This window comes from Podarcis filfolensis (genome assembly GCF_964270895.1).
Source record: "Podarcis filfolensis genome assembly, chromosome: 12".
Classification (NCBI taxonomy): domain Eukaryota; kingdom Metazoa; phylum Chordata; class Lepidosauria; order Squamata; family Lacertidae; genus Podarcis; species Podarcis filfolensis.
Genome location: NC_139614.1, coordinates 58,452,516 through 58,473,199, shown reverse-complemented (window position 1 = coordinate 58,473,199; position 20,684 = coordinate 58,452,516). Strand labels below are relative to the sequence as shown.

The window sequence follows — 20,684 nt, the reverse complement described above, 5'->3', positions numbered from 1 at the left end:
CCACACCCAGTGCCACCCCCTTTCCTGGCACTCACGTGGGGTGGCAGATGGGGACCTCCAGGACCAGCTCCCCTGGCAGGGGAAAGATTTCGGGGTCCTCGTCGGGCGCCTGAAGCAGCAGGGGGAGGATGTCAAAGCGCCCCCCGGGGGGCCGCCAGCCATACTGAACGCAGACCTGGGGGGGGGGAAGAGACTGGTATGCAAGAGACCCCCTGAGCCCACCGGCAGAGAGAGCCATCCATGGGGGCAGGAAATCCCAGGGGAGAGGGGCAGCTTTCAGCCACTGCTGCAGCAAAGCCAACCAAGGGTTTTGTGTAGCAGGATCCTCAGTGGGCCACGGCAAGCGCAGGGCAGCTGGAGAAGCAGGAGAGAGAGGCTGTGGGAAACCTCAGAGGCACCTCCAGGACCCCCTTTTGCTTTTCCTGAAGGTTGGGGGTCACAGAGCCCCCTTGGGGGGCTGCTCCCCATCTCCAGCATCCACTCAGAGTCAGAGGGAAGGGCAGATTGGCTTTTGGAGGGGTGCAGATGGGCGGATGAGCAACTTACTTCGTTTAATAATTCTGTCGGTTTATTGCATAAAATTTATGCACCGTTTGATTGTAAGGATTGTGAAGAGAAAACCTCAAAGCGATTTGCAAAAAAAGATAAAACAATAAAACTATCACTAAGAAAAATCAGCAATGATCATTTAAGGCAACCAAAAAGTTAAAAGAAAACGCACGAGGCAGATTAAAATTCACATCAACTTTTAAAATCACATAATCATAAAGCTGGAAGGGACCCTGAGGGTCACAGAATCATAGAGTTGGAAGAGACCACAAGGGCCATCGAGTCCAACCCCCTGCCAAGCAGGAAACACCATCAGAGCACTCCTGACATATGGTTGTCAAGCCTCTGCTTAAAGACCTCCAAAGAAGGAGACTCCACCACACTCCTTGGCAGCAAATTCCACTGTCGAACAGCTCTTACTGTCAGGAAGTTCTTCCTAATGTTTAGGTGGAATCTTCTTTCTTGTAGTTTGGATCCATTGCTCCGTGTCCGCTTCTCTGGAGCAGCAGAAAACAACCTTTCTCCCTCCTCTATGTGACATCCTTTTATATCTTTGAACATGGCTATCATATCACCCCTTAACCTCCTCTTCTCCAGGCTAAACATGCCCAGCTCCCTTAGCCGTTCCTCATAAGGCATCGTTTCCAGGCCTTTGACCATTTTGGTTGCCCTCCTCTGGACACGTTCCAGTTTGTCAGTGTCCTTCTTGAACTGTGGTGCCCAGAACTGGACACAGTACTCCAGATGAGGTCTGACCAGAGCAGAATACAGTGGCACTATTACTTCCCTTGATCTAGATGCTATACTCCTATTGATGCAGCCCAGATTTGCATTGGCTTTTTTAGCTGCCGTGTCACACTGTTGGCTCATGTCAAGTTTGTGGTCAACCAAGACTCCTAGATCCTTTTCACACGTACTACTCTCAAGCCAGGTGTCACCCATCTTGTATTTGTGCCTCTCATTTTTTTTGCCCAAGTGCAATACTTTACATTTCTCCCTGTTAAAATTCATCTTGTTTGTTTTGGCCCAGTTCTCTAATCTGTCAAGGTCGTTTTGAAGTGTGATCCTGTCCTCTGGGGTGTTAGCCACCCCTCCCAATTCGGTGTCATCTGCAAATTTGATCAGGATGCCCTTGAGTCCATCATCCAAGTCCATTTTTTGTACACATCCTTTTTTAATCTTAACTCAGTTAAAAGTTCTTTAGATAGCCACCCTGGCTTCTTTAGGCACCTTCCATGTTTCCGTCTCACTGGTATTGCCTGAAGTTGTGCTTTTAATATCTCCCTCTTAACAAACTCCCAGCCATCATGAACTCCCTTTCCTTTTAGTATTACTGTCCATGGGATCTCACCCAGCACTTCCCTAAGTTTTATGAAGTCGGCTTTCTTAAAGTCAAGAAATTGAGTCCTAGTATGCTTGGCTGCTCCTTTCCGCTGTATAGTAAACTTCAGAAGAGCATGATCACTCACGCCTAATGATCCTTCCACTTCTACCCCACTAACCAGGTCATCATCATTGGTTAGGACCAGATCTAAAATGGCTGTTCCTCTTGTTGCTTCTCCCACTTTCTGGACAATGAAGTTGTCTGCAAGGCCAGTGAGGAATCTGTTTGACCTTATGCTCTTGGCTGAGTTTGACATCCAACAAATATCCGGGTAATTGAAGTCCCCCATTACTACTATCTCCCTTCCTTTTGCATGCTTGGCCATCTGTTCCAGGAAGGCATCATCTATGTCCTCCGTTTGGCTTGGGGATTTATAGTAAACTCCCACAATGAGGTCACTGTTATTCTTCTCTCCCTTAATTTTGACCCAAATGCTCTCACTTTGGCTTTGAGGTTCTAAATCTTGGATCTCTTCACAGGTATACACATCCCTGACATATAACGCCACTCCTCCTCCTTTCTTGTCTGGTCTGTTTCTCTGAAATAGATTGTATCCCTCCATTATTACATTCCAATCGTGGGACTTATCCCACCAGGTTTCAGTGATGCCTATTATGTCATATTTAGTTTGCTGTACCAAGAGCTCAAGCTCATCTTGCTTATTCCCCATGCTTTGCGCATTAGTGTACAGACATTGAAGTCCATTAATCATTCCCCCGTGCCTCTTATTTAAGGATTTTTTCCTCCCACCACTAGGTCTGCGTGCTGTTTGCTCCATTTGGTCTATGACATTTGGATGATCATCAATTGATAGACTCCTGCCTTCGGGAGCACTGTCTCCCTCCCCTACATTAGTCAGTTTAAAGCCCTCCTGATGAGGTTTCTGAGATTTTTGGTAAAAACATTCCTCCCAACCATTGTGAGGTGCAGCCCATCGCTTGCCAGAAGTCCATCTTCAAGAAACTGCAGTCCGTGATCTAAGAATCCAAACCGTTCCTGTTTACACCATTTGCGAAGCCAGCTGTTCACTTCCACTATTTTTCCCTCTCTCCCTGGGCCACGTCGTTCAACTGGGAGGACAGATGAGATGACAATTTGTGCATTTAATTGCTTCAATTTCCTGCCCAGAGCCTCGTAGTCTCTTTTGATCTTCTGGAGGCTATTGCTTGCAGTGCCATTTGTTCCCACATGAACCAAGAGGAAGGGGTATTTGTCAGTGGGTTTTATGATTCCTTGCAGTCGTTCAGTTACATCTTGGATCTTAGCCCCGGGGAGACAGCACACTTCCCGAGACATCTTGTCAGGCCCACAGATCACTGCTTCTGTTCCCCTCAGTAGGGAATCCCCTATCACCACTACACGCCTCCTCTTAGGTCTGGTCGGGGTTCTTCCGTGAGCTGTCCGTTCCAAGGTCGCCTGCACATTCCCTGAGGACTGACTTTGCTGCTCGTCTTCATATACCTGATCGACTGTAATGAGGGAGAGATCCTCAAATGGAGTCTGCTCTTCGTCTTCCATGCTAGGGGAGAGGACCTCAAAGCGATTGTGTATTTCTAAACAATCAGAGCGAACCCTGGGCCTCCTACTTCTTTGAGTCACGTTTCTCCATATATCTGGCTCCTGTGTTGGTGAACTAGCCTCCTTCTCAGGGGAGTCCCCTGTCTCCTCCTTGGTGGAGACGGTGTTCTCTGTTGCTTCCAAGAAGAGCTCCAGCTCTCTAATTCTTTGGAGCGTAGCTACACGTTCCTCCAGTTGCTGGACTTTGTCATCTAGCTCCACCCCCTACAAGGCAGGAATCTCAGCATGTGGTCCCCCATGCAAGTTGAATCCAGACCGGACCTGGATTAGCTTTGAAAATGTGCTAGCAATTTTATTGCTGCACCACTACACAGACTTGTCAAAACAAAAATGTTTTTAGCAGGTGCCAAAAAGAGAACTGTGAAGGCGTCTGCTTAGTATCAAGAGGCAGGGAGTTCCAAAGTGCTGCTGCTGCCACAATAAAATACTGAGTTCTGACAACTGCAGAACAGGTAACAGTGGCAGTTTTGCCAATCAAGTGGCACATACAGGCTCAGGCATCTCACAGGTAAACTGGTTCCAAGTTGTTACAGGTTCTAGATCAGAGCTTTTCAAACTTTTCATGTTGGTGACGCACTTTTAAGACATGCATCATTTCGCGACACAGTAATTCAGTTTTACTAGCAAACCTGAGGTTAAACTATACATATTGCGCCACACAGCTACACACTGCAGCCAGCGCACGAATGTGTCATGACAGAGTTTGGAAAGCTCTGCTTTAGATATATGCATAGCAATGCCTTGGACTCGACCTGCTTGCAAAGGGGCAACTGGCGCACATCTTTGAGCGGCAAAGGGGCGATGTGGCACCGAGGCCTCGCTCCCGTCAGCAATCGTGCTGCAGCATCCTGCACTGACTGCAGCCTCCGGATCAGGCAATATATATTATTATGAAACAAACAGATGAATATTGTGAACGGAGGCTCAAATGGTAGGAGCCGTGAATGGTCCTGGTTGGGGGTGGAAGAGGAGATGCCAGAGCCACTTCTCACCTCCGTGAAATCCACGTTGGCCGGGTCTCCCAGGATGGTGCCGTCCGGCTGCGCGTAGCCTGCATAGCGGATCAGCTGCTGGTTCCAGACGCGGAAGTCGCCCCGGCCGGCTATCCGGTTAGGGAAGATGGTAATGGCTGAGCTGTGGGAGAAAAGCAGAGCGCTCAGCTCAAACTGGCAGCATCAGCCGTGCCACCGCCGCCCTGCCAGGGAGGGGAAAGGGCAGCAGCCTCTCCCAGCAAGGGCTGAGTCTCCTGGGCACCTGGCAGCAACAGGGGTCCCTCACCGGAGGTTTCCGCGGTTGGTGGCATAGTTGATGTGGGTGCAGAGGGAGGTGAACATCTCCTGGGCGCTGGCACAATCTCGGGCGTCAAACACCTGGAGGGGAAGAGAACAAGGAAGGTCAAAGGGTCAGGTGCAAGGAGGATGGGCAGCAAAGGCCGGCTGCTGGGGGGGCGGGCAAAGGTCACAATCTCGCCTCCGCCTGCCAAGATACCAAAGGCCCAAACATCTGCATGGGGCCGAGAGAGCAGCACATCTGGATCCTGGGCAGGAGCACAGAAGGTGCTGATGGGACCTGACTCCCCAAGCACCCAAAATGGCCAGGGCTGGGGGCAGAAGGGTGAAGGCTATGCAAGAGAAGCCCCCCCCCGGAAGGGCCATCCTAGCTCAGGGCTCCCTGCTGCTTCTGTCCCCCCCCCCCCCGGACGCACCTGCAGCTTATTCCACTGGATCCGGCCCAGGCAGCGGGAGGCGTTGCGCCAGGCGTGCTTGGCCCCAAAGATCAGCTCTGCCTGCAGCAGCTGGTAGGTCCCTGTCTCCGCAATCTGCTGCTCCACCTCCTGGAGGCGCTGCAGGTGGGCCTGGGACTCGGAGCTGCGGAGAAATGGGGGGCGGGGAGGGGCTCAGGTGGGGCAGCAGGTGCAGGCAGGGCAGCTGCAGGGGCTTCTTCTGCCTCCCCACCTGCCCCACAGCCTGCTCTTCCCAAGGCCCCCCAACTCAGGTGAGAACCGACAGCCATCTTCCTCAGACTCCGTTTCAGAATCCCTCTACCCTCTCAAGATCATCCTGCCCCACATGCACCCCCCAACCACTTCGAGGGGCAGAACTGGCACCACTACCAGCAACTCGTGATGCCCGTTCTGCATCTGTAAGAACACCATCTTCTATTGCAGCGTCGCCAATACCCTTTGGAACTCCCTCCATCAGGCCAACGCCTTCAATGCACAAATCTATGGTGCCACCCCACTTGGAGGACTGGGTCCGGTTCTGGTCACCTCGTCTCAAAAAGGTTATTGGAGAGTTGGAAAAGGTTCAGAAAAGGGCCACCGAAATGAAGGCGGGGGTGGTGCAATGGTTCTCTCCTGGGTTTCAAGCAAGGAGTCTCCCACAGCCCTGCCTGGAGACTCTGCCAGCAGGGGTTGAACCCAGATCCTTCTGCATGCAGGGCAGGGGCTATGCCATGGCACTAGAGCCTGAGAACATCCAGAGAACATCCAGGCCAAAGGGGGCCTCTTACGGGCACAGGGGGTGTCCCCAACCAGCACATCAGAAGCATTACAGGGACTTGAAACAAAGCGTGTGTGCGCGCGCACACACGTACACACACACACTGCACCCATTCAACCCCCCAGGAACTAACGCCTACAGCCATCTTACCAGAATAAGGCAAGTACCTTATTTTTCGCCCCATAGGACGCACTGGCCCATAGGACGCACCTAGTTTTTTGGGGGGGAAATAAAGGGGAAAAAATTATTTCCCCCCCATGTGCACTGAGCTAATCCCGAAGCTTGGGGCTTGCTGAGCTCAGCGCGCCCCAAGCTTCTGGGTGCTGGCAAGGTCTCCGCTAGCCATGGGAGAGCCAAGCGATTTCGCGTGGCTCTCCCATGGCTAGTGGAGCGCTGCGCTAATTCCGAAGCTTGGGGCGTGCTGAGCTCAGCGCGCCCCAAGCTTCTGGGTGCAGGCTAGCTCTCCTCTAGCCCTGGGAGAGCTGGGTCTCCCACGGCTAGCAGATAGCTTCCTGAAGCCTGGAGAGCGAGAGGGGTCGGTGCGCACCGACCCCCCTCGCTCTCCAGGCTTCAGCGAAAGCCTGCATTCGCCCCATAGGATGCACACACATTTCCCCTTCATTTTTGGAGGGGGGAAATTGCGTCCTATAGGGCGAAAAATATGGCAAAACCCATTACCTGAAAAACAGAAATTCACCAAAATAGACAAACGAATGGCTTTCTTTGGTTCCAAAGGTGATAAAGAGATTGCACAGGGAAGAAGACCTGGGGAACAGCCCGTCCTCAGGACCCCCTCCTGACCAGCAGACTGGGCAATATCAGAAGCCCATCCCCCTCACACTACATGCAGGGACCTCCATCCCAGGCGGGGGTTCACCAGGTGCAGCAGGAATAGATGGGGCAACTGAATCCAGAGAGCAAAGGGAACGGAAACACTTTCTCTGGAAGGTGAAAGACGGAGTTATAATCGCTGCCTTGAGGGACAGGGGACACGGCTGGAAGACAGATTTCTGCCTGTCTCCAAACCTCCTCCTCTGACATTTCTATGAGGCTTCTTGACATGTATGATGGGAAACTCTGGAAACTTTTGAAAGTGGATGTAAGCTTTTGTTTTGGGTTCTTCTTCTTTGCCTGCTTGGGAGTTGGAACCTTGTTGCAACAATAAACAATCAGGATTAATTACTGCTGTTTGGCTTGGCTAACTTGGCGGACGTCTCTCGCTTGAACTGGACCGATTTGAACCTGCAGGACCAGATCCTGACAAAGTTGGGAAACCCTTGGGGCCCCTTAACAGAGCCCATCTAGTCCAGCATCCTCTTTGCACAGACGCCACCCAGGAAGCTCGCAGCCAGGATCCGAGCACAAGAACTTTCTTCCCCTCCTGCATTTTCCAGCAGCTGGTACCCAGAAGCATCCCTGTTTCTGAGCCCAGAGGCAGGGCAGAGCCCCTCCCCATGGGGGGCTATTTATGGCCTCCAGGATCAGCCCCACCTGGAGAGGCAAATTGCTGGGGGACCCAAAGGGGGATATGGTGCTCTTGACCTCTGGGGGGGGGGATCTGGCCAGGAACCAGTTGAAGCACAATCCAGGCTGCCCCCCCCATTAGGCACCAGGCTCTCCTGACGCTCATTTTCTTCCACCCTCCAAAAGCTGGATTTCTTTTTAAGGGTGGAAATTCCCAAGCAGCCGAACCAGGCAGACAAGGTCAAAGCGGGGGGGGGGGGGGACAGATTCTGCTGCCAGACAAATGGGAACAGGGTTTGCTCTACTGCAAAAGACAAGCACACAGCTTTCCATTCTGCAGGCAAGATAAAGGTTTTAGGAGTCATCTGAATGTTTTTGCAAGGGGGGGCAGCAGGCTAGAGAAAAGTTTGCTCCTGACATCAGAGGCTTCTGGGGGGGACAGGAAGAAAGAGCTCAGAGAGGAAAAGCCCTCAGATAACATCCACCCAAGTCAGGAGTCCTGCAGAGAACAAAGGAGTGAAGGCAAAGAGCAGCTCCCTGGGGCCCAGAAGAGGTGCCCCCCCCCAGGCTTGTCTCCCTGCGTCACAAAGGGGGCTACTCGGGAGTAAGGGGAGGAAAGCTGCTGGGGGGAGGAAGCCTTCTTAGGAGATGGCCAGAGAGCCCTGCCTTCTGCACATTCCAACTGGTGAGCAAGGAGCCGCAGGGATCCCCGCCCTGTAAGTAATCCAAGGGGTGCCAACCTTGGGATGCAGCACTTTGTCCAGGCCCAGGGACTATTGACTCACACCTCTTTCATCATAGATAAGCCGTCATGCACAGTTGTTATCTTAGGACGCTGAGGAGACTGTGGCATTTAGAAGCAGGTGGGAGGGGAAGCGTGGGGGGCGCAGGCATTGGGGAACTCCGTGTTCCCATAGATCAGCCTTGAGAGCTGGGGGGGGGTTGAACCACCTGGGGGAAGCCATGGCAGAGGAGGCTTATGGCTGGGGGGGATCATCAGGAGTGGACTCTGCAAGGGAATCTGGGCTGCTCCCACATCACGTCCCTTAGATTGCTTCTGTGATAGGAATTTTGAGGTCTTAGTTATATGTTAAATGTTCATAAGTGTACCAACCAAGCACGTACATAGATCAGCACAGGAAGACCGACCTGGAACTATTTTTGATTCCCAAACTGTCCCAAACTGAGCAAATGTTTTCTCTGCAAGGTCAAAGGAAAATGGAAAAGCCTCCCCATTGTCTTTTCCTTCACAAATCCTGTCTTAATTGTATGTCTGTGATTGAATAGGGTGAGCCTGGGACCTGACTCAGGAACTAAGTATTTATCATTGCAAAAGACTGGCCAGGCTCCCCAGGGTATCCAATCAAGTGAGCAGACAATCCAATCAAGTGACCATTAAACAGGTAACCTGTCAGACGAGATAAACAAGTCACTCAGATTTTTGTTGTAGACCACCTTTTCTGTGATGTAGGTATGATGTTTGTGGGGGGGAGTGGTCTTGGGTTACACCCCTTCTGTGATGTATGTATGATGTATGGAGGGGTGGTCTTGAGCTCCAGGGCAGGGGATTTAAAATGTCTATATAAGGGCAGGCACACCTTGGTTCTGGGTTCCTCCTCCTTTCCTGCGTGTGAGGGGAGCACCCTGTTGCAACAGTTCAATTAAGATCAGGCTTCCTAGCTGCTTTGCTTCTCAATATTCTCTGGCTGGCTTCTGTTATTTTCTCCTACCAACAGGGAACCCACTTAAAGACTCTATATGGGCTCTTGGATACCCCATAAGGGAAAAAGGGCAGATTTTGTTTACGACTCTTCCCCACAATTGGCCGTAAGTGGAATCACAACCACGATGCCATATTGCACTTGATATAATCCAGCGGCACCCTGCCCCGGCCAAGACCCTCCTACATGCAGAACTAAGTTCTTTTCAGCAAAAATCTCTGGCAATATTTGTTAAAAGCTTCCACCTTGCAAGTTCTGCCCCTTTTACCACGCTAAACGGGAAGCAATGAAGGCTGCAAACAGGAATCTACTAACTGAAAAAACAAAGCTCCTTTGTGGTTGAAAAAACAGGAAGCTGCTAACTAAGGGGGCATGAGCCCTGAAAAGCCTTACCCGCTCCCTGCCAGCTCCAAACCAGGCAATGCTGCAATTGCATTTCACAGGAACATACAAAACTCACCCCAAGTCAGGTCTGAAGTAGGGAAAAGGATAACAGAACACGGAAATGCCAGGCTTGGAGAACAATGTCTGGAGTGTAAGTGGCCAGCAGATTGCCATTCGGCAAGGTGGCTCGGGGGAGGCAGGAGCCCCCCAGAGGAGGCTAGGATGTGGGCCAGGCCCCACATTGACTGAAGGGAGCCTCAAGAGCCTGGTCTGGGTGCAGCTTCGCCATGGCACCCACTGCCCCCACCCGCCAGAGATGGGGCTGAGCAAGGCTCCCAGAGACTCACCGTTTCATGGAGTGGTAGTAGAGGTTAATGAAGTCCCGCGCCAGGGGCAGGAGCTCTTCCGTGGGGCGGGGGCCCTCCGAAGCAGCACACATCTGCTTGGGGAACATGACGGAGCCCAGGCAGCGCCTCTCATTGCACGGCACATTCTGCAGAGAAAGAGGGGAAGGGGCTGCAGCGGCAAAGGCTCCTCACTCCCCAGCCCCACCGGGATGCTCCCCCTCCCAGCCGCAACATCCATCTCCTGGCCAGCATCTGCCCTCCCCCTGACACAGGACTGGTTGGCCCCTGAAGCCAGCCAGGGGAACCCCTGGACCCCCAGATGTGGGGGGAGCCTTTCATCAGCCCAGTTGGTCTGGGATTATATGGGGCCTGGGAGCTCCAGAACATCTGGTCACCTTCTGTATCAGAAGGACATGGAAGAGTTGGAAACAATGTGGAAAAAAGCAGCCCAGATGGTCAGGGGGATGGAGTGATTCCCCCAGGAAGAAGTTTGAAAAATTATGCCTGGCAAAGAGAAAGTGGGACGAAAAGAGCTTTCCTCCTCTCTCAAAAGACTGGAACTTGTGGACATGCAAGGAAGCCCAGGGCGGGAAGGGTCCGGAGAGACCCAAGAGAGCCCTTCTTTAGGCAGCGCCAAGTTAAACTATGGAACTCACTTCCCCAGGAGCCAGGATGGCCGCCAACTTGGGGGGCTTTAAAAGAGGATCAGAGAAATGCATGGAGGAGGGGGGCTACCAATGGCAAGGAGCCCCCAGGGTGGGCTCTGCCGGAGGCGGCCATGCTTCTGCATCCCTGGTGCTGGAAACCCCAGAGGGGAGAGAGGTGCTCTGGGGCTGGGATCCCCCATGTGGGCTTCTCTCTGGGCATCTGGTTCACCTGTGTGAAAGGGAAGCTGGGCTAGAGGGGCCCCCTTGGGCCTGATCCGGCAGGCTCTCCTCCTGCTCTTAGGCAGGGCTGGCCCACCCGCAAGGTGTGGGGCAGGATCCTGGGGGGCAGCTGATCCGGCCTGGACAGACTGCATCACCCACTGTGGCTGAGGAGGCCGGATCGGTTTCCTCCTCTTCTCTCTCTCTCTCTCTCTCTCTCTCCCCCCCCCCCCCCGCTGATGTCTTGGGGCAGCCCTGTTCTTACGTATATTTGGAAGAGGGTGGAGAACACACAGAAGGTGACAACGTGTTGACTCACTTCCTTGGGATTCTGGTTGGGGGGGGGGATTTGCCCCAGGGGCAGAGAGGTGAGCAGCATCAGCTACCCAAGGCAGCCTTCTGCCAGCTGGCTGGCTGAGGAACCCAAGGGAGGGGAGCCCCCCCCCACCTCGCCCCCCCACTCCACCTCAGAGGCCTCACCTGCAAGGTCTGGGCATTGAGAGTGTCATACAGGATGGAGCCCGTCTGCCAGTTCTTCAGCCGGGTGTACTTGGGGGGTTCGGTGGGGTGCTCAGCTGGGTGGACAACTGGGCAGCTGGAACCAGAGGATCACAGAACTGAAGAGCTGGGAGGGACCCCCAGGGGTCATCTAGCCCAACCCCCTGCAAGGAGGGAACCCCAACTAAAGCATTCCAGGCAGGTCAACCTCAAAAGCAGGGGAAGACATGACCCCCCCCCCGCCAATCTGCAACCCAACCCTGAGATGATGCCCCCAAACCCAGGTCCCCAGAAAAAAGGGAGAGTCCGGGAGGGACCCCAATGCTGGGACAGGGGAAGGCAAGGCAGTCCGATCTGGGGGTGGGGAGAATGGCTGACTTGGGGGCCCAGAGCAATGGCAGGGAAAGGAGGTGGGGGGGAATCACAAAGGACACCTAGGCCAGGCCCCTTCCAGAGGGAAACCTTGTGCCCCCAGAGCAGCTCAGCGCCTGCCATGCAGAAAAGGGGACGGGGGCTCTGGGCCTGTCGCTTGGCGCAACCGATTCCCACAAGGCCGGGGTGAGGATTGGATGGGACAAGTCCTCTCTGGAAGAGCAGATCCAAAGGGAGGCCCAAAGAGAAGGCCAGCGTGCTTAAAAAAGAGGGGATCTGGGACCAGGGGAGGGTTTTAAGCAGAGGTTTGGGGGCACCTACCAGGGATTCCCCAGCTGCAATTTTGGCATTGCAGGAGGGGCAGACTGGATGACCCTTGGGGTCCCTTCCAACACTACTGGTCTCAGAGTTGAACAAGTGATGAAGCCAAGCTGCGGAGGGCCAGGAGGCAACCCTGGGAACCCCTGGCATGGGAGGAAAGCCCACCGAGGGAGTCCTTCCGATGCCGGCAGAGGAACTGAGGACACCTCCTCTTCCTCCATGGGATCCCATCTGTGTTTGGAAGGGGACCCAGCCCCCTGCAAGGCAGGATTCCCAGCCAACCTCTCTTTAAAAGCCTCCAATGAGGAAGAGCCAACCATCATTCAAGGGAGTCCATGTCACTGTCAGACAACCCAAACCCTCAGGAAACCCTTCCTAATTGTCCGGCAACACTAACGTTGACTCAGATTTTCCTTCTTTGCTGCTTCAATCCATCTGTTCGGCTCCTCTCTTCTGGAGCAGGAGAAAGAAAGCTTGCTGCATCTTCTGCATGAGAGCCCTTCACATATCTGAAGACTGAGAGGAGATACGAGAGCCGTCTTCAGATCTCTCAAGGGCCTTGACATGGAAGAGGGAGCAAGCTTGTCTTCTGCTCTTCTGGAGAGAAGGACCCAAACCCATGGCTCCAAGTCACAAGCAAAGAGATTCTGACTCAACATCAGGAAGAGCATTCTGACAGTAAGAAGGTGGTGGGGCTTTTAAGCAGAGGTTCATAGAATCAGAGAAGGGACCCCAGGGGCCATCCAGTCCAACCCCCTGCAATGCAGGAATCTCAGCTCAAGCATCCAGGACAGATGGCCAGCCAAGCTCTGCTTAAAAACCTCCAAGGAAGGAGGAGAGCCCACCGCCTTCGGAGGGAGTCTGTTCTGCTGTCAAACAGCTCTGGATATTGATGGCTTTTGTTGAGATTCCTGCATCTCAGGGGGTTGGATGAGATGACTCTCAGGCTCCCTTCCAACTCAGCCATCTGATGATCCTATGATTCTAGGTCATCCCTCAATCTTCTCTTCTGCCGGCTAAACAAACCCAACTCCCGCAACCGTTCCTTGCAAGGCTTGGTTTCCAGATATTTAAACACAGCTCTGCAGTCACCCGCCCACCTTCTCCTGTCCAGGCTGGATGTCCCCAACTTCCTCAACCCCCAACAGTCCTTCTGGACTCCCTGCAGGTCCTCTCCTCTCCCACCTGCAAACGTGGCTCCCAAAGTCCCCCCCCCCCAACCAGCCCGCCAGCCCTCTGGGCTCTCGGCTGAGGCCCCTTCTGCTATCACCTGCACTTCTTGGTGGGGACGCTTTCTTCCGCGATGGACGCCCGGTGCCTGGAGCAGAGGTCAAGACTCCAGAAGTGGGTCTGGGAGGGGGAAAGGGCCCCCGGCAAGTTCCCCATGGCACTGCACACCAAGTCCTGGCAGAGAGTGGCTCTCTCTGGAGCAATGTGTCGCTGGTGCCAGGAACTCCCTTTTCTTCCTGCCTGCTGAGAAAGGGAACAGCGGGGGGGGGGGGGAGTGAGATTATGGCCTCGCCTTCCCCATCCGCCCAGACGGACGAAGCCAGGACAAGGAGCTGGGGGGCTGGGCTCCCTCCAAAAGTGGGGAGAGAATGACACACATTTAGCCCCCCCCCGCCGCTCCCCAAATAGCAAAGAGCCAGGATGCCAAGCTGCAAGGCCAGTTGGAGGGAGAGAGAAGAAAACAGGTGGCAGACTGGGGAAGGGGAGCAAAGGGGGTCTCACCCTCTCAGCCCCCCACCCCAAACTGGAGCTCAGAATGGCCACCTGTCAGGGATTCTGGAGGTGCAATTTTTGGTAAAAATGCAGATGGAGATGGGAGGTCAACTGGCCTCCTCTGGATATCACCCCCAAACGTGACTGCTTTGTGGTAGGGCTGCCCTGAAGAGGGGCTATGGGGTTGGGCTGGATGACCTCTGGGTTACCTACAACTCTCTGATCCGAACACAGGTCCCAGAGCCGTTCAGGATTAAAGGTAGGTTGTGACCTGCAAAGGGAACCCCTGGGCTCTGAACAGGGCCCTGCCTTTCAATTCCCAATGGGAAATCTGAGCCCCATCCTGGCATGCCAAAGAAGCATCCAGGGGGGCATCCGGTAGCCTCTGTCCATGCACTGACCCTGCCCAGTGGAGGCCTCTGGACCTCAACAAGGAGGAACCGTAGGATTGTCGGGTTGGAAGGGACCCCAAGGGCCATCCAGTCCAACCCCTGCAAGTCCTGAGACTCACTCCTCTTCCATCCAGGGCAGCCTCACCACCATTTATTTCCTCTGCATTTTTACCGAAAAGGTTCAGAGAGAGGGAATCTTGAATGATCAAGATTGTGGTGATCCAAGGGCTGGGAGGGCACATCCTGCAGCCGGGTGCCGTCACCTCGCCTCTGAGTCAGACCCCAATTCCTGGACCAGCACCTCTGAGAAGGAAGGGGGCTTCCAGGAAGAGAGCCGTCCCTGCTTCCTGCGGGAGGGAGTTCCGCAGTTCCAACTATGGGCTGAGTCTGTCCTGAGTCACCTGACCTTCAGCTTCATGGCAAGTTCACAATCTCTGCCATCAGGAGATGGGAGAAAATCTTCTCCTTGCCCACTTTCTCCGTGCCAGGCATGATTTTTTGCCCATCCATCATGTCCCCTTGGATAACTTGCTTCGTTTTCTCCAGCTGCGATCCCTTCATTGCAGGGGTTGGGCTAGATGACTGCTTGGTCCCTTCCAACTCCACAGTTCTCGGATTCAAAAAAAGCCCCCGCTGTGTGGGACATGGGCAGGAGATGGTGTTTGCCTCAAGAAACCATCAGAGCTTGGGGCCAGAGTGTGGGGCTTGCAGGATACTGGGGGGGGGGGGTGTCTGCATCTTGGAAGCCCCCTCCCCAGCCCCACTGCCCTTGGCCTGGCCACATCAAGCCGCCTGTTGTTCTCCCAGAGTGTTGGAGACAGGAAGCCACACCTTTGCTTTCTGCTTCCATTTCCTTCCTCAGTCTTGGGAGGAACCACATATGGAGCTCTGGAGGCAACATGCAGGGAAGGAAGGAGGGAGGGGAACCCCCCAGGCACTGAAATTTGGGGGGGGGGAGCCTACTGGATGAGGAAGGCAGAGCTGCTTGGAAGTGCCAAGGGGGTGCCATCATATCCCCTCCCCTGGCACTGCCCCTGGGCAGCCTAGTATCTCTCCAGTTACAAGAGTCCCCACATCCCAACTTGCCGCCCCCCCCCAGATCCAGGCTGATGGACCACCTGCCTGTGGCTTCCTCAACCCCCCTCAATGAAAACAGGGAGCAGGGCCTGTTTTCCTGTTGTGCCAACCAACTGCGGCTGGCAAGGGGCTGGATTTATGCCAATGATGGGAGTCAACTCAGCCCGCTTGGCAGATAGAACACCCACTTTCTGGTTGCTTTGCCCTCCTCGCCCCCCCAAAAAATCTGGGCTTAGGGGTCCCCTCCCCCCTGGAGGCTCCCTAGAGCACCAGCCTGAGTCTGCCTTGGACCAGACAGAAGCAATATCTAGAGGTGGGGTCAGATTTTTAAATTATTTTGAAGTGGGATTCAGTGAATTTCATGCAGCCATTTTTGCCTGCGTATCTTCATTATTTCTACAATTCCGAAAGGGTGGCCAGTTGCTATTTCGTGAAGGGGTGCAGCCTCAAAAGGAGACCAAAGACTGACGACACGCCTGGCATGCAGCCCGATGCAAATCGAATGACCCTGCAGGTCTATGGAGGCAGATCTTTGGACTGGCGCTGGGCCCAGAGCGCACCCAGATAAGGCGCAGAGAGGAAGCCCCCTCCCCAGGCCCCGTGCTGGGCTTCCAAGGCCGGGTTTCTGGTCCGTCTCCACTGGACTGAATCCAAAAGGCACACCTTTCAAAATAGCCCTGCTAGCGCATTGCCTCTCAAACCAGCTTCACGCCAACTGGAGTCCCTAATTTATTTTAGATATTTATTTACTTATTAAATTTCCATACTGCCCTTCATCCAAGGATCACAGGGTAGTTTACAAAATAAAAACACAAAAAATAGATAACATTTTACCAAACAAAAACCAGGCAGAGGGCCTTCTCGGTGGTGGCGCCCGCCCTGTGGAAGGCCCTCCCACCAGATGTCAAGGAAAGAAGCAACTATCTGACTTTTAGAAGACACCTGAAGGCAGCCCTGTATCAGGTGATATTTAATGTTTGATGTTTTATCGTGTTTTTAATATTCTGTTGGGAGCTGCCCAGAGTGGCTGGGGAAACCAGGACAGGTAGGTAAGGTATAAATAATAAATTTTTTATTATTATTATCAGCATCGTTACAGTTTTAAAGGTTGTAGATTGTACAATTAGCGAAAGGCCTGGGAGAAAAGGAATGGTTCTGCCTGGTGCCTAAGGATATATAGGGAAGGAGCCAGGAGCAGTGTTAGAAACTGAAGAGAAGAGAAGAGAAGAGAAGAGAAGAGAAGAGAAGAGAAGAAGAGAAGTGAAGCATAACCCCATCCAGAGCAGGCGACCTCCCAGCCATCCAGCCTGGGGAACCATCTACTGGTGGTGCCTCAGAGGGGCAAGCAGCGTCTGGGTGAGCCCTAAGAGGCAAGCAGGGGGCACTGGAGGGGTAGAGGAGAACCAGACTCCCTGGATCAAATTCACAGAATCAGAGAACTGTAGAGTTGGAAGAGGCAGCAAGGGTCATCTAGTCCAACCCCTGCAATGCAGGCATCTTTGGCTCCATGTGGGGGTCAAACCCTCCATCCTGAGATTAAGAGTCTCGTGCTCCAACGGCCGAGCTAGCCCTCAGTTCATCCCTTTAGTTGAATTAATTAAATACAGGCAACTCACAACAGGCACACATTTAACTGATGCGCATTCAGCTTTACATGCTTGGCTAATAGAAATAATAATCAAAACATTAAAAGGGGGTCAGGCGTCTGGGGGGAAAGGCTTTGGCAATCCCATCCACTACTGAACCCAATGCGTTTTGACTTCACGATTTTGGCTTTATGCGCCATCCTTTGAACATAACCCCAGAGTAAGTTGAGAGTTGCCGGAAGGTTTCAGTTAGATTTTGAATAAATGTGCAATTAATTTTTGGTGCTTTGAATTTTATTGCGTTATTAACTTCCTTAATGGGTCATGCAAACGGCTGTTCTGAATAATGCTTTTTATGTGGTAGAGAAGGGGGCCCTGGGATTAGGGGACCAAGGGGGCAGGGCAGGGGCATAGCCGGGGGGGGGGGCTATCAAGTCTTATTCAACATCTTTATCAATGACTTGGATGATGGACTCAAGGGCATCCTGATCAAATTTGCAGATGACACCAAACTGGGAGGGGTGGCTAACACCCCAGAGGACAGGATCACACTTCAAAACGACCTTGACAGATTAGAGAACTGGGCCAAAACAAACAAGATGAATTTTAACAGGGAGAAATGTAAAGTATTGCACTTGGGCAAAAAAAATGAGAGGCACAAATACAAGATGGGTGACACCTGGCTTGAGAGCAGTACATGTGAAAAGGATCTAGGAGTCTTGGTTGACCACAAACTTGACATGAGCCAACAGTGTGACGCGGCAGCTAAAAAAGCCAATGCAATTCTGGGCTGCATCAATAGGAGTATAGCATCTAGATCAAGGGAAGTAATAGTGCCACTGTATTCTGCTCTGGTCAGACCTCACCTGGAGTACTGTGTCCAGTTCTGGGCACCACAGTTCAAGAAGGACACTGACAAACTGGAACGTGTCCAGAGGAGGGCAACCAAAATGGTCAAAGGCCTGGAAACGATGCCTTATGCGGAACGGCTAAGGGAGCTGGGCATGTTTAGCCTGGAGAAGAGGAGGTTAAGGGGTGATATGATAGCCATGTTCAAATATATCAAAGGATGTCACATAGAGGAGGGAGAAAGGTTGTTTTCTGCTGCTCCAGAGAAGCGGACACGGAGCAATGGATCCAAACTACAAGAAAGAAGATTCCACCTAAACATTAGGAAGAACTTCCTGACAGTAAGAGCTGTTCGACAGTGGAATTTGCTGCCAAGGAGTGTGGTGGAGTCTCCTTCTTTGGAGGTCTTTAAGCAGAGGCTTGACAACCATATGTCAGGAGTGCTCTGGTGGTGTTTCCTGCTTGGCAGGGGGTTGGACTCGATGGCCCTTGTGGTCTCTTCCAACTCTATGATTCTATGATTCTAAGTAAATCAATAAATACTTAACTGAGTTTCTTTGTAGAATAAAGCAAAGATAACGTAACTAGAACTTAGAAAATTACTTTTAAAGGATTGGTTTTCATCATTTAAAATCGTGGAACCCCCCTTCGGTAGCAGGAGAAGAAGGGAGATCTCTTTTTGGACTGTTTAAACCTGCAGAAGTGAGTTAAAGTAAAGTAACTTTCCACCGTCCTGATCCTGGAGCGGAGTGTCAGGACTGACGTTTGAAGCTCATTGACCAGAGACAAATGTTTTTGACAGACAGCTAAAAGAAAAGCAACATAGTGACTCCATTGTTTCCTTTCACATTTCAAAGGAGCAAATATTGACTGAATATCCTAAAAAAGAAACTTTGTTGCTATTGTTGTTAAAAGAAAGAATAAACAGAAGTTTCCCCCTAGAGGGAGACTGTGAAATTGTAACCAACTTCAGGAGCTTGCAGCTGTTACTGATTACAATCGTGGGAAAGGACTTGTGACCTTGCAGGACAATGTTTTCAGAAGCTCTGTTGGGTGCTTTCTGTAAAATAAATGCCCTATTGGATCAGCTAAGCCAGAAGATGGATTTGATGACCAATGCAACCAGAAATTTTGAACAGGCAGTAGGAAACTACATGGAGCCTACCCAGGAACTAAAACAGGAGTGTGCTATGATAGCACAGATGAGAGAAGAGGATACTGCTGAATCCTGGGTGCCAGAAATGGAGGGAGTTGCGGCCCTGCAGGATCATAAGCCTTTGGATTTGATAAATGAATCTGGAAAAAACCAGACTTGGAAAGATAAAGTCTGGTTTGGTTTGGAAATGGGGGGCTGGACTGACCCTCCCATGCAGGGATCTTTGGACTTTCTGAGTCTGGTAATGGGCCGTCAGATGTTTGGAGCTGTGGGGGCTTTTAATTTTGGAGAGAATTTGAAACAGATGTTTAAATATCACATGGAGTTTAGTTTGGACTATGGAAATGGGGCTGATCTGCTGAAAAGGGTCAAAAATATTACTAAGCTGGAGTTCCCACGAGTGAAAGGAAAATATGAAGAAGAGCCGCGGAAGGGACATGGAAGAGACTTGAGGGCCTCGGATATAAGGATACCAGGTTAATGTGCTAGATTAATGGGACAAAAAGGACTGACAAAACCCGGGACCAGGAGGAAGGGACGCTGGATGAAGATTGGATTGTTTTACTTTTCTTTCTTTTATCATTAGGACTGTTTTAAAATAATTGATGAATGTTAGAAAAAATGTTGAAATGGAACTACTTGGTTCTAGTAAAAATGTTTAAAGAATTAGGTTAATGATATGGTTATGAGAAGTTGGTAAAAATAAGATTTAAGTTTTAAGTTTTAAGGTTTGCTATAAGACAAGATGAAAATAGATTAAGATAATGTAAGGACAAAATATTATGAACTATGGAAAGGATTTGCTGTGATAATTATTAACCAGGATACAAGAAAGGGGAGGAGGAGGAGGTCAAAGAAAGAAGGTAATAAAAGTTAGAAATTTGAGAATGATGGATGTATTTTTTCTTTCTATTTTTCTGTTTTGTTTTTATTTTCCTGTTTTTTCTTTTTTGTAATTTTGAAAAATCTTTAATAAATATTATTTTTTTAAAAAAATATACTTAACTGAGGTTCTGCCCCACCCCCAACATGAAGCCTGGCTACGCCTATGGGGCAGGACCCACATCAACATTTGAGACCAACTGATCAAAGGACCATTCCTGAAACAAGGAGAAGTCATTCAACTAGGCCACCGGCTTTAGCAGCCACGTTATATATTGAAATACAGGATCCTTTCTTTGAATTATGTGAAAGTTGGATCATTGCTAAAATTGAGGTCAGCAATCGCAGATGCAGTTTAATTCACGGCCCAGTAATGTTCCGCTATTGCACGGTTTAGCTGTTGCCCCAAGATGCTCTGAGTGACCATCACCCCCCGAAGGGGCATGGAGAAGAGACACCTCCAAATGCGGCAGGCCAATTAATAAATCTTAAATAATGTTTATGACGAGTCATTTCTCTTGCATCCCATCAAAGTAGGCTAGATAAAGCAAGGAAATTAATGGGTAATGGTTTGCCTGCCTAACAAATCCGTATTCCTGCTTACGAATTAATGCTTGGAGGAGACTGAACTGCTGGGTCCGTTTCCGTCTGGCTTCAGGCCCAGTCGTGGCACAGAAACTGCCCTGGCCGATGACATTGGCCAGGAGAGAGAGAGAGAGAGATGGGGGGGAAATGGCAACCTTGCTCTTCTCCTTGACCTTTTGGGGGCTTTGGGGTGCCCTTGGCCACGGTGTCCGTCTGGAGGGAGAAAATGGGTAGAGAAAAGTTTTTCTCCCTCCCCCAGAACACTGAAACTCCTGGCCATTCAGCGAAGCTAAATGCTGAGAGATTCAAGACACAGAAAAGGAAGTCCATTGTTAAACTGTGGAACTCACTGCCACAGGAAACAGAAATGGCCCTCTCCCCTCCTGCAGTTTCCAGCTGCTGGGATTCAGAAGCTTGCTGCTTCTGGACTGTGGAGGCAGAGCAGAGCCA

The 20,684-nt window shown here is 51.6% G+C and overlaps 1 protein-coding gene across 3 annotated transcripts in view; it reads right to left on the bottom strand.

Annotated features, from left to right (window-relative positions):
• The window catches only part of NOS3 (nitric oxide synthase 3), a 39,895-nt gene extending 25,583 nt beyond the window's left edge, over positions 1 to 14,312 (bottom strand). Inside the window, exons 1-8 of one of the 3 annotated variants that reach the window (XM_083579288.1) lie at positions 14,109 to 14,312; positions 13,256 to 13,458; positions 11,275 to 11,389; positions 9,929 to 10,074; positions 5,217 to 5,379; positions 4,790 to 4,881; positions 4,504 to 4,645; positions 36 to 175 (exon numbers count right to left, since the gene is read on the bottom strand). In XM_083579288.1, coding sequence (XP_083435414.1) covers positions 36 to 175; positions 4,504 to 4,645; positions 4,790 to 4,881; positions 5,217 to 5,379; positions 9,929 to 10,074; positions 11,275 to 11,389; positions 13,256 to 13,458; positions 14,109 to 14,186 — 1,079 coding nt within the window. In that variant the 5' untranslated portion in view covers positions 14,187 to 14,312. Of the gene's footprint in view, positions 1 to 35; positions 176 to 4,503; positions 4,646 to 4,789; positions 4,882 to 5,216; positions 5,380 to 9,928; positions 10,075 to 11,274; positions 11,390 to 13,255; positions 13,459 to 13,920; positions 13,951 to 14,108 lie in introns of those variants that run through there. The other 2 variants (XM_083579289.1, XM_083579290.1) reach the window with 2 other exon arrangements.
• Positions 14,313 to 20,684: the final 6,372 nt, after the last annotated feature.